The sequence below is a fragment of the Elephas maximus genome, chromosome 11, assembly GCF_024166365.1.
Source record: "Elephas maximus indicus isolate mEleMax1 chromosome 11, mEleMax1 primary haplotype, whole genome shotgun sequence".
NCBI classification, from domain to species: Eukaryota; Metazoa; Chordata; class Mammalia; order Proboscidea; family Elephantidae; genus Elephas; species Elephas maximus.
Window position 1 is genome coordinate 13885639 of NC_064829.1, and position 14408 is coordinate 13900046.

General features: G+C 38.9%; 1 protein-coding gene across 1 annotated transcript in view; it reads right to left on the bottom strand.

The window, feature by feature from the left end:
* Positions 1-987: 987 nt before the first annotated feature.
* Positions 988-14408, bottom strand: part of TWSG1 (twisted gastrulation BMP signaling modulator 1) — an 81947-nt gene continuing 68526 nt past the window's right edge. The window contains exon 6 of the mRNA XM_049900175.1: positions 988-4555. Coding sequence (XP_049756132.1) covers positions 4374-4555 — 182 coding nt within the window. The 3' untranslated portion in view covers positions 988-4373. The remainder of the gene's footprint in view (positions 4556-14408) is intronic.

Sequence of the window (14408 nt, forward strand, 5' to 3'; positions counted from 1 at the left end):
GAGGGCGGAAAATGCAATCATTTTTGCCTTAAAGGTATTTCAGCTGGTGAGTTTAGTCGAGTCTGGGATTTCTGTCACTCTGACTACTGTGAGGCTCCCTGCTTGTCCAGGCTCACTCCGGAAGGAAAACTAGAAAGCTGTCCTTCTTTAGTTCTGCACTGAGAATTTTCATCTCCAAAGCTGAACCTTGGAGGTATTGCTGACTGCAGGCTTCAAGCATAGACTTTAAAACAGAAGCATGCGAACAAATTTGTTTTTAATTGATTAGGAAAAAGCTGAATCTTGCAGAAGCCGTAATCCCTAACACCAACGAGCTAACAATGATGTCTGCTGGCTTCATCAACTCAAAATTTGCAAGGTTTGGAGTGGCCTGAAAGGGTGAGACCACCCACAGGCATTGTCCCCACTGCCCTCAGGTCTCTTCAAAGTCATTTTCCTTCCAGTTCTGCACCTCCAGCTCCAGGTTCTCACTTTCAGGTCCACAGGACTACCAGGTATTTGGACACTGTCAGCAAATTAGCAATTTTCCTAATCAAACATACTGTCTCTTCTTGGAACAAATTCTACTAAGGCACTCAGGCTGGCAACCTACCCTTGAATTTTTCCCCTTTTGTTAGAGACACCTATATTCTGTAGGCTGTCAAAAATGCAGATTCTGCGACATAACGTCAATTTTACCACTATAGTCCAGTCTATGGCTCCCAATTCTAACAGTAATATGACCCTGTGAGAATCTCTGTGAAGGGTTGGACTTGATCTCCTTGTAACTCACTCCAGCCATGATACAGTTTTTGTAGAGCTGGTTGGCATCAGAAGGTCCCCAGAGAAAGGAGAATGGTTAAGTAGCTCATATCAAAGTTTCCTCCATATTGGACTAAAGCATGTGAAAAGCAGAGAGCAACCTGTTAAAGATCACTTGTTTCAAAAGAATCCATCAGGTTGCCATGAGTCAGAATCGACATGACAGCAATGGGGTTTTTTTTTTTTTTTTTGGCCGGGGGGAGGTGGGGGAGGTTAGGACATCCAGACAGAGAAGGACAAGCTTCAGCTGACATCTTAAACACTAACTTTGCTAGAGAAAAACGTCAAACTTATCCTGGGGTTCTATGCTGAAATTAGGAGCTTGGGTGGCGCAAGCAGTTTGCCAAAGGTTGGAGGTTTGAACCTACCCAGCGACTCGGAGAAAGAGGCCAGGTGATCTGCTTCCACAGAGATTACAGCCAACAAAACCCTATGGAGCAGTTCAGCTAGGGGTTGCCATGAGTCAGGGGCTGACTCAACATCAGCTAACAACAACAAAAATAGGCTGAAATTAACAAAACATGACACACTCATTGCGCATTTCAATGTTTTATTAAAACAATCATTTTGTTTTCTTTTGTTTATAGGGACAACCAAAGAAAAATGTCTAATTTTATGTTATAGGTCATGTGAAATGCGATAAAATACACTCTTGGGAAGGCAGAATAGATTTTAAAACTCTTTTTTTTCAGAGAGGCTTCCATAAAAACAAACTTTAAAAATGTGGCTTACTTATATCTACCCACTTTTCCAGAAAAGTTCTGGTGTCTCTTCTCCATTTTGATACCCTCTGATTTATAAATAATTGTTCAAATATCCTAACATAAATTTTGTCTTCTGAAACTTTAGAAGTCACATTTCTAAATGAAGACCCCTCCCTTTAATTTATTGCTGTCTTTGTAAACATAGACTAGATTTTATTTAAATTATCATTTGATTTGGTACCACTATTATGAGTACAGTTCCAGTAATTAGATGTTGTGGGAAAAAGAGAAAATCTACCAGCAAGTAGACATCTTACTACAGGAAAGAACCTTTTTGATATGGTCTTTATAAACGCTGCTGGTTTAAAAATCTACTGGGCTATTTCTTTTTTTTTTTGAAAGTGGGGGTTGGTTATAAAAATTTATAGGAAAAAAAATTTTTTTAAACCAAAACTTCAATACAGAAGTGAATTAATTATGCTTTGGGATGTTAATAAACCAACCTACTGCCGTTGAGTCAGTTCCGACTCATAGCAACCCCATCAGGTTCCCCAGGCTGTCGTCTTTATAGAAGCAGAGTGCCACATCTTTGTCCCTTAGAGCAGCTGGTAGGTTTGGACTGCCGACCTTTTGGCAAGCAGTTGAGCACTTGAACCGCTGCGCCAACAGGGCTCTTTAGGATGTTAATAGTAGGTCTAAATTTTGGTGAGGCTAAGGGTTTCCCCAATGTTATACTCTTAAATTGGAAAAATGTTGTTACTCAAAATATAAAGAACATTACAGAACCAGAAATGGAATCTTTTATATGACAGACCATACTGTACTTCTGTCTTTCTTTCAACCCCTTTGTAAATCACAAAAATTAAGCAAACTTTGAATATAAAAAACTATTACATTTAGGGATAATGTCTAGTGGGAGAAAGGGAGGTAAGCAAAACAGAACATAACATGGTTCAAGAAACCATCCTCCCAATGTAGGGGGAAAAACAGAAATATTACATTTTAAAACTCAATAATGAAGACCCCAAAAAGATGAGACACCAGTTTACAAGTATATTTAAGGAAATAAGAAGCACACTGTCAATAAACACGAAAACATACTTCTATTCATAGGTATGAAATTACTTTGAAAAAGAACCAAGTTGAAATGAAGCAGCTGACTACAAATTCTTTTAAAACTTTTTTTTAAGTTCAAGAAAACCCTCAGCTGTATACGTATTAATTAAGAAGCAGAGCTAAAACATCTTCAAGGAACTTTCAAGGAGGAACCCTACATAAAAGGAAGAAAAGAATACCCCAATTTTTTCCCTGTTAAAAAATACATTCACGAGCTAAACTATAACATTTGAAGAGGTTAAAGTACCTTGGCTGTATTCATTACAGTTATCTGAAAGAGCAGAAAAGGTATCAAGGCTTTAAATTTTGTAATAGTTAATCATAACATTACATAACATTAACTTGTGTTTATATAATGAATAATACAAAATATATCCAAGAGCATTGTCTATTTGTATATACTAAAACATTCAGACATATAAAGAGGTGGTCCTAAAAAGTTACTTGTAATTCAAATATGCACGAGAGAAAGTAGTAATTTTATAAAGTTAAGAGTTTCTGTAATATAAATCTTTGTTTTAGATTCATGTTTGAAGATTGGAATTTTATTACTAGAAAGGGCACGTAGTGTTTAAGCTTATCTTTATTGAAGCTATAGAAAAAACTGACAAAATACTCTGTAGTGTATTTGGAAACCACTGTCATCCTGGACAAAGTTGTTTTTAGTTTCATAATCTTAACACCTCACTATGTAATTACACTTTGTTAATAAGAACATTAGATCCAGATATAAACTCAACAAGTGAAAGATTACACAACAAAAACCAATGTCATTAGTTCTAAGCTTGTGTCTGCCCTATTCATACCCGTAACTTCTCTAAGTTCCCTCCTATCCCTTCTAAGTGCTCGGTTCTGAGCTTGGGAGCATTCTTGCCTTGCAGCCTGGTCTCGGGGAGGGGGGACAAGCCAGTCCCAGGTGCTCTAGTTGCAGTCCTGCCAGTCATTTCCCATCCCTAGTGCTCTTTAAGCTCTTTAAGTCACAACACATGCTTTAGCATCCTAATTATTGACCCCAGCAGTGTATTTAATGCCATCCCATAGATGTACCCAGTATTCCTCGTGAAGAGGCTTCCTCACAACCCACAGAAGTGCCATGGGCAGGGAGAATGGAAGAGAATGAGAATTTTTCCTGCAGCTCTGTCAGCGTTGTGTATTACAGGAGGGATTCTACTATGTTTACTGTTAAATTGTAAAATACAGGGAGAATTTCCTTTCTAAAACCAACATAATATGGTTTGAAATTAAGCTTTTTGGGGTGATCTTTATGTGCGTTTTCAGAATGATATATTTAGGTACTGCAGCCAATTTATAAAACAGGTAACAATGAAAGGCCAGTGGAGAGTGGTGTACAGCTGTAAAAACCCAGTGTCTCAGGAGCACACTGAACAAACCAGAACTTACTTGAACATGCTTCTGCCAACACTTTGAAAACAGAAGGCTCTGGAATGCTAGAATCAAATGTCATCAAGCTTCATGTTGGAAGCTCAGATCTTTCAAAGAATTCGCAACTTGCTTGTTCCTTGTATGACCAAAGCTGTACAGAGATGCTAGGATCAAAGGAAAGGCTTCACTGCTAGTGGACAATAAGGGTAACAGGAGCAGCTATTGTCATATAATTTAACAAGTGACCAGATTTGTTGTATTTTAAAAGTAATGCATTCCAAATTCTTTTATATCTTCTTCTTCACTTCACGGAATGCCTTTTCATACCTTTCATTTGACAAAATTGCTTTGCTCTGCACTTCCTTCCCTTTAAAACATGCAGTTCATGCACTTGACAGTCTTACTGCCGTAGTCGACGCACTCGGGCCCGACGCACTCGCAGCAGGCGTTGTGGAACCAGCGGTACTTGGACGCCCCCATGGACTCACAGGAGATCTTGCACTGATGTATGGACATGCAGTCGTCAAAGTAGACCACAGTGCACATGTGTTCTGAAAAATAAAAAGGAAGGACTTCAGGGCAAGCAGGACACCAGAAAAGGCTTTACTACTCAGCTGAATGTTATTACTGGTTATTTATTTTAGTTCTTTCATTGCTGGTCTACACAGGGCAAAGATGAGGTGAAAGAAGAAAAGACCGCTATTTGTTAATTATATTAAAAAGGAGGCCAGATTCTCCCACAGTAGCTAAAGAATGCAAAGGAGTTCCCTAACCAGTATTATTAGAGTTCAGACTTTCATTGGAAGGTTAGTTTATTGCATTTAAAAACATTTGGTATGCTTTTTAAACTTGGCATTTCATTTCTCATACAATTTCCTATGAAGACGAAGTTCCCCAGAAAAGAAGTTTGCAAAAAATACTGTTCTAAGGTTATACTGTGTATTTGCAATAAAATACAACAAACTTAGGTAATCCAAATGATGCAAACGGATTAAAATGCTTGGCACAAAAAGCACTAGATATTAGAAACTATTCTTCCTAGTTACTAACAGTGATTTCTACTTCTGCTTTCCAAGGCAGAACATTTTTTTTTTAATTGTGCTTTAGATGAAGGTTTACAAAGCAAGTTAGTTTTCCATTAAACAATTAATACATTTACTGTTTTGTGACATTGGCTGCCAACTCCACAATGTGTCAACATGCTCCCCTTCTAAACCTTGAGTTCCCAATTTTCATTCGTCCAGCTTTCCTACCTCTCCCCTGCCTTCTCGTCCTTGCCCCTGAGCTGCTGTACCCATTTAATCTCACATATGTGGTTGAGCTACCTGTATTATTATTTGTCTTGTGGGCCTGTCTAATCTTTGGCTGAAGGGTGAACCTCAGGAGTGACTTCAGTACTGAGTTCCAACGGTGTCCAGCGACCATACTTTTGGGGTTTCTCCAGTCTCTGTCAGACCAGTAAGTCTGGGTTTTTTTGTTTGTTTTTAATTGTGAGTTTGAATTCCGTTCTACATTTTTCTCCAGCTCTGTCCAGGACCCGTTATTGCGATCCCTGTCAGGCCAGCTGGTGGTGGTAGCCAGGCACCATCTGGTTGTACTGGACTCAGTCTGGTGGAGGCTATGTAGTTGTGGTCCATTAGTCCTTTGGAGTAATTTTTCCCTTGTGTCTTTGGTTTTCTTCATTCTTCCTTGCTCCAGATGGGGTGGGACCAGTGGAGTGTCTCCAATGGCTGCCTGTGCACAAGCTTTTAAGACCCCAGACACTATTCACCAAAGTAGGATGTAGAACATTTTCTTCATAAACTATGCTATGCCAATTGAGCTATATGATCCCCAGCCCTTAGCCCAGTAATCCAGTCCCTCAGGGAGTTTGGATGTGTCTACAGAGCTACCATGACCTTGTGTTGTACAAGTTGTGCTGGCGTCCCCAGTACTGTGTACATATTACTCTTCACCAAAGTTACCACTTATCCATTGTCTATTTAGTGTTTTTCCCTCCTACCCCTCCCCTCCCTTGTAACCATTAAAAATTGTTTTTTTCTGTGTGTAAACTTCTCGTGAGTTTTTATAATAGCGGTCTCATACAGTATTTGTCCTTTTGTGACTGACTTATTTCACTCAGCATAATGCCCTCCAGATTCATCCATGTTGTGAGTTGTTTAGCAGATTCATCATTGTTCTTTGTCATTTTATAGTATTCCATTGTGTGTATGTACCTGTTTATCCCTTCATGTGTTGATGGGCACTGAGGTTGTTTCCATCTTTTTGCTATTGTTAACAATGCTGCAATGAATATGGGGGTGCGTATGTCTGTCCGTGTGACAGCTCTTATTTCTCTGGGATGTATTCCAAGGAGTGGGATTGCTAGATTGTATATTTCTATTTCTTTGGGGTTTTTTATATTTCTACTTCTAGCTTTTTAAGGAAGCATCATATTGTTCTCCACAATGGATCTACCATTTTCCATTTGCACCAACAGTGCATAAGAGTTCCAATCTCCCTGCAGACTCTCCGACATTTGTTATTTTCTGTGTTTTAGATTTGTTCCAAGGCAACCACTTTTGATCGATTCAGTTTTTAGTTCTTCTGATGGTTAATTCCATATGACACCTAGCTAGACGGATACGGTACATGAATACAATACAAATCAGGGAGAGTGAGTATACGACCAAAGGTTAAGTTTTCTTAAAGAACCATTTACAGAACAGATAATCACCAGGGGTCTGAAGAGTAAGAGAAAACTCAATGGAAAAAGCTGCACTTGAATTAGAAAGAAGAATCAACAGCAAAGCTACCAGGTAACAAAATAAGGAATGTCACAGGAAAAGGGCATAGTTTGTAGTGTGCATGGGGAATAGAGTGGGGGAAACTGCAAAAACACTACTAGGTGTATCTGATGGGGCCGGTTTAAGAGGAAAATCAGAAGGCCAGCACAGCACCAGATAGACAGAATGGAAGTGGCTAGCAGTAGCGGGGTGGGGGAGGGTACAGGAAGGCAGGAGCAATTGAGCCTATAAGTGATAGGTACTTACTAAATTCACTTCGCTTCATATATTTAGTCAACAGATACTTACTGAGCACCTGCTATGGGGTAGCCATTAGGACTCAAAGAGTAATAAGAGAATCCAAGGAAGCAGGTAGAACGTGGTAAGCCTGTAAGTTAAAAACAGACAACAGGGAAGTGGATAACTCTCCCTGGGGGAAGGGGTGCCCAGGGCACGATTCACGGGAAGAGTGGCTATGCCAGGCAAAAGAACTGCATGTTCAGAAGCACGGAGGCATTATGGAGTTCTGAATATAAAGTTATAGGGGTGAATAGTGTCTGGGGTCTTAAAAGTTTATGAACAGCCACCTAGGATACAACTAGTGGTCTCTTCCCATCTGAAGCAAAGGAGAGCGAAGAAAACCAAAGACTCAAGGGAGCAATTAGTCCAAAGGATCACAATAGATAGACCTGGACAGAGCAGAAGAAAAATGTTGAACAAAAAATTAAATTCATAAAAAAAGACCAGACTTATTGGCCTGACAGAGAGTGCAGAAACCCCCATAACTGTGGCCCTGAGACACTGCTCTGACTTGGAACTGCAGCCATTTCTAGAAGCCGCCTTCCAGCCAAACAACAGGCCTACAAAATAAACGGTAACACCTGAAAAGAACATGCTCTGTAGAACAATTAAATGGAACCAAAAGGGCAACATTTGCCCAAAAGTAAAGATGCAAAGGTAGGAAGAGGTAGGAAAACCAGACAAAAGTAAACGAGGAACACAGGGCAAAAATGGGGAGAGTGCTGGCACAGTGTAGGGATTGCAACCAATGTCATGGAACGCTTTGTGTACAATTTCTTGACTCAGAAACAAAATCTGTTCTGTAAATTTTCACATAAAACACTAAAAAAGAAAAACACAGGCGGAGCCAAGATGGCGGAATAGACAGATGCTTCAGGCGAGCCCTCATTACAACAAAGACCCCAAAAAACAAGTGAAATGAGTCTATTTATAACAAGCTAGGAGCCCTGAGCATCAAAGGCAACCTTAGAAAACGAACTGAGGGGCAGGGGGAGGAGGAGATGGTTCAGAAGTGAGTTACCGGACCTGAATTGCGGGGAGCCCTCAGGCACCATTCCTGGAGCAGCAGCGGCAGGCTGGTACCAGCGTTCTGCTGCCATTTCCTCAGGGAGAAGCAGCCAGGCACACAGCTTACTCACACCTCCGGACCCAGAGAAGAACGGTGCTCTTGGCAAAAAGATAAGTACTTGCATATATTTTACCGCGGCCACCCCCCGCAGCCAGCTTCAGCGGCTGAATTCCCTGGGCCTGAGAAAGGCACTGTTAAGCACCTAGAGCCATCCTCCGCGGCCTTGGAGAAGGAAAAAAATTTGCAATTAGGGAAAACATAATTTGCCAGCTCCACTAAGCAGAAAAAAAAAAATTTTTTTTTTTTTTTTTTTTTTACTAAGCGGGGGAGCTCAGGACAGAAGCTGCTCCTGTCCAGGCATAAACGGTCCGCGGATTTTGAGCACCTACCTTTCCCCCCTGCACGGACCTGTGGTGTTATTTCAGGAGAACAGGCCCTTGTTCGCAGAATCCAACCATTTCAGCTGTGCGGTAGGTGTTTGATGTTTGACATTGCTTTGCCTATTAAACATGCTCCTGACCTACCCACATCAGGGGCCTAAGGACTGGTACCTTCACTCAGGTCACCCAGCCACCTGTGACAGGGGTCCAAGGATAACTGGTACCTCCCAGTCCTCACAATGAAAAACACTGGGTGCCCATGGTCCATCTGCAGAACCCACTGACCTGCACACTCTAGGGAACACAGATGTGCTTTTCTCAGAGACACTTGGGGGTTGGTTCTCAGCTCCCCGCCTTGTTCAGAGCGTAGGCCCCTGCTACAATCAGATACCAGTACACACATCAATCACCACTACCCCTCTAAGACTGTAGGACAGAGCCTATACAACGCACTTGATCATCAGCTACCTGGACACCTGAGTTGAGTTCATACAAGAAAACTGAATGGACTCCTAGACTGATATGCCTGATAACAGCTCTAACCATCTGGAGACAGGACACCAGAGCTCCAAAGGTGAAAATAATCAAGCTACCTCACTCAAGTAACCCATTTGGGATTATCAAAACAAAACAAAAAGCTAGAAGCTAGGATACAGTAAGCAAACATAAACTAATACAATAACTTATAGATGGCTCGGGGACAAGAGTCAATATCCAGTCACATAAAAAAACAGACCATGATCACCTCAACTAGCTCTCAAAACAAAGAATCCAGGGATCTTCCAGATGAAAGTGCATTCCTGGAATTACCAGAGCCAGAATACAAAAGACTAATACAGAGAACCCTTCAAGACATCAGGAAGGAAACGAGGCAATACACAGAACAAGCCAAGGAACAAACAGAAAAAGAAATTGAAGAAATTAGAAAGATTATTCAGGAACATTATGAAAAATTTAATAAGCTGGAAAAATCCATACACAGCAATCACAAATTCAGGAGATTAACAATCAAATTACTGAAGTAGACACAACTCAATAGGAAGTCAGAGGAGCAGAATTGAGCAAGTAGAAGCCAGAATTTCTGAACTTGAATATAAATCACTTGGCACTAATATATTTGAAGAAAAAACACACAAAAGAATTAAAAAAAATGAAGAAACCTTAAGAATCATGTGGGACTCTATCAAGAGAAATAACCTATGAGTGACTGGAGTCCCAGAACAGGGAGGGATAACAGAAAATACAGAGAGAATTGTTGAAGATTCATTGCCAAAAAACTTCCCTGATATCATGAAAGATGAGAAGGTATCTATCCAAGATGCTCATCGAACTCCACATAAGGTAGATGTTAAAAGAAAAGTCACCAAGACATATTACAATCAAACTTGACAAAACAAAGATAAAGAGAGAACTTTAAGAGCAGCGAGGGATAAATGAAAAGTCACCTACAAAGGCGAGCAAATAAGAATAAGCTTGGACTACTCGGCAGAAACCATGCAGGCAATGAGGCAATGGGATGACTTATTTGAAAAACTGAATGAGAAAAAATTGCCAGCCAAGAATCACATATCCAGCAAAATTGCCTCTTAAATATGAAGGTGAAATTAGGTCATTTCCAGATAAAAAGAAGTTTAGGGAATTCATAAAAACCAAACCAAAACTACAAGAAATACTAAAGGGAGTTCTTTGGTTAGAAAAACAGTAATATCAGGTATCAACTCAAGACTAGAACACTGGGCAGAGCAACCAGAAGTCAACCCAGACAGGGAAATCCAAAAAACAAAGCAAGATTAAAAAAAAAAAAAAAAAACCTAAAATCAGGGTAACAGTGATGTTAATATGTAAAAGAAGACAACATTATAACAATAAAGAGGGACTAAGAAATGTAATCACAGATCTTCCATATGAAGAGGAAGATAAGGCAATACAAAGAAATAAAAGTTAGTTTTAAATTTAGAAAAAAGGGGTAAATAATAAGGTAACCACAAAGGAGACAAACAATCCTACACATCAAAATAAAACACAAGGAAAAAAACAGACTCAGAAGAAACAAAATCAACAACAATGAATATGAGGAAAGGACCATATATACAGAAAATGTACTCAGCACATAAAATTAAGTGGGAAAAGAAACTGTTAACAACACACAAAAAAAGACAACAAAACGACAACACTAAGCTCATAAAAAAAACATAATTACGTGAATGTACATGGACCAAATGCACCAATAAAGAGACAGAGCGGTAAAACAGATAAAAAAGCAAGATCCGTCTATATGCCGCCTACAAGAGACACACCTTAGACTTAGAGACACAAACCAACTAAAACTCCAAGGATGGAAAAAATATATCAAGAAAACAACAATCAAAAAAGAGCAGAAGTGGCAGTATTTATTTCTGACAAAACAGACTTTGAAGTTAAATCCACCACAAAGGATAAGGATGCACACTATATAATGATTAAAGAGACAATATACTAGGAGGGGCACTGGGTCTGGGTTTTATACTAGGAGGATGTAACCATAATAAATATTTAAGCACCCAATGACAGAGCTGCAAGATACATAAAACAAACTCTATCAGCATTGAAAAGTGAGATAGACAGCTCCACAATAATAGTACGAGACTTCAACACAACACTTTCGGTGAAGGACAGGACATCCAGAAAGAAGCTCAATAAAGACACGGAAGATCAAAATGCCACAATCAACCAACTTGACCTCACAGACATATACAGAACACTCCACCCAACAGCAGCCAAGTATATCTTCTCTTCTAGTGCACTTGGAATGTTCTCTAGAATAGACCACATATTAAGCCATAAAGCAAGCCTTTGCAGAGTCCAAAACACTGAAATATTACCAAGCATCTTCTCTGACCATAAGGCCATAAAAGTGGAAATCAGTAACAGGAAAAGCAGAGAAAAGAAATCAAACACTTGGAAACTGAACAATACCCTGCTCAAAAAAGACTGGATTATAGAAGACATTAAGGATGGAATAAAGAAATTCATAGAATCCAATGAGAATGAAAACACTTCCTATCAGAACCTTTGGAACACAGCTAAAGCAGTGCTCAGGGGTCAATTTATATCAATAAATACACACATATAAAAAGAAGAGAGGACCAAAATCAAAGAATTATCCCTACAACTTGAACAAATAGAAAGAGAACAACTAAAGAAACCCTCAGGCACCAGAAACCACATAATAAAAATTAGAGCAGAACTAAATGAAATAGAAAACAGAAAAACAACTGAAAAAATTAACAAGATCAAAAGCTGGTTCTTTGAAAAAAATCAACAAAATTGATAAACCATTGCCCAAACTGACAAAAGAAATACATGAGAGGAAGCAAGATAACCCGAATAAGAAATGAGAGGGGCGATATTACAACAGACCCAACTGAAATGAAAAGAATCATACCAGATTACTATGAAAAATTGTACTCTAACAAATTTGAAAACCTAGAAGAAATGGATGAATTCCTAGAAACACGCTACCTGCCTAAACTAACACAAACAGAGGTAGAACAACTAAATAGACCCATAACAAAAGAAGAGATTGAAAAGGTAATCAAAAAACTCCCAACAAAAAAAGGCCCTGGCCTGGACAGCTTCACTGCAGAGAAGCGTGAACACACTACTACTAAAGGTATTTCAGAGCACAGAAAAGGATGGAATACTACCGAACTCATTCTATGAAGCCACCATATCCCTGACACCAAAACCAGGTAAAGACACCACGAGAAAAGAAAATTATAGACGTATATCCTTCATGAATGTAGATGCAAAAATCCTCAACAAAATTCTAGCCAATAGAATTCAAAAACATATTAAAAAAATAATTCATCATGACCAAGTGGGATTCATACCCAGTATGCAGGGATGGTTCAACATTAGAAAAACAATTTATGTAATCCATCACATAAATAAAACAAAAGACAAGAACCACATGATTTTATCAATTGATGCAGAAAAGGCATTTGACAGAGTTCAACACCCATTCATGATAAAAACTCTCAGCAAAATAGGAATAGAAGGAAAATTCCTCAACATAATAAAGGGCATTTATACAAAGCGAACAGCCAACATTATCCTAAATGGAGAGAGCCTGAAAACATTCCTCTTGAGATGGGGAACCAGACAAGGATGTCCTTTAATCACCGCTCTTATTCAACATCGTGCTGGAGGTCCTAGCCAGGGCAATTAGGCTAAATAAAGAAATAAAGGGCATCCAGATTGGCAAAGAAGTAAAATTATCTCTATTTGCAGATGACAAGATCTTATACACAGAAAACCCTAAGGAATCCTTAAGAAAATTACTTAAAGTAACGGAAGAGTTCAGCAGAGTATCGGGATACAAGGTAAACATACAAAAATCAGTTGGATTCCTCTACACCAACAAAAAGAACAATCGAAGAGGAAATCACCAAATCAATACCATTTACAGTAGCCCCCAAGAAGATAAAATACTTAGGAATAAATCTTACCAGAGATGTAAAAGACTCATACAAACTACAAAACACTTCTGCAAGAAACCAAAAGAGACCTACATAAGTAGAAAACCATACCTTGCTCATGGATAGGAAGACTTAATATTATAAAAATATCTGTTCTACCAAAAGTCATGTATAGATTTTATGCAATTCTGATCCAAATTCCAATGACATTCTTTAATGAGATGGAGAAACAAATCAGCAACTTCATATGGAAGGGAAAGAGGCCACGGATAAATAAAGCATTACTGAAAAAGAAGAACAAAGTGGGAGGCCTTACTTTACCTAATTTTGGAACCTATTATACCGCCACAGTAGCCTGGTACTGGTACAACAACAGATACATAGACAAATGGAACAGAACTGAGAATCCAGACATAAATCCATCCACATATGAACTGCTGATATTTGACAAAGGCTCCAAAATAGTTAAATGGGAAAAGATGGTCTTTTTAACAAATGGTGCCGGCATAACTGGGTATCTGTCTGCAAAAAAAAATGAAACAAGACCCGTGCCTCACTCCATGCACAAAAACTAGCTCAAAATGGATCAAAGACCTAAATATAAAATCTAAAACAATAAGGATCATTGAAGAAAAAATAGGGACAATGTTAGGAGCCCTAATACATGGGATAAACAGTATAGAAAACATTACTAACAATACAGAAGAAAAACTAGGTAACTGGCAGCTCCTAAAAATCAAACACCTATGCTCATCCAAAGACTTCACCAAAAGAGTAAAAAGACTACCGACAGACTGGGAAAAAGTTTTGAACTATGACTTTTCCAATCAGTACCTGATCTCTAAAATCTTGATGATACTAAAAAAAGAAATAACCCAAGTAAATAAATGGGCAAAAGATATGTCTTCAGTAAAGAAGACATTCAGGCAGCTAACAGATACATGAGGAAATGCTCATGATCGTCAGCCATTAGAGAAATGCAAATCAAAACTGCAATGAGATTTCATCTCACTCCAACAAGGCTGGCATTAATCCAAAAAACACAAAACAATAAATTTTGGAGAGGCTGTGGAGAGACTGGAACACTTATACACTGCTGGTTAGAATGTAACATGGTACAACCACTTTGGAAATGGATTTGGTGCTTCCTTAAAAAGCTATAAATAGAACTACCATATGATCCAGCAATCCCACCCCTGGGAATATATCCTAGAGAAATAAGAGCCTTTACACAAACAGATATATGCACACCCATGTTCACTGATGCACTGTTTACAATAGCAAAAAGATGGAAGCAACCAAGGTGCCCATCAACAGATGAATGGATAAATAAATTATGGTATATTCACACAATGGAATACTACGATACATTGATAAAGAACAGTGATGAATCTGTGAAACATTTCATAACATGGAGGAATCTGGAAGAC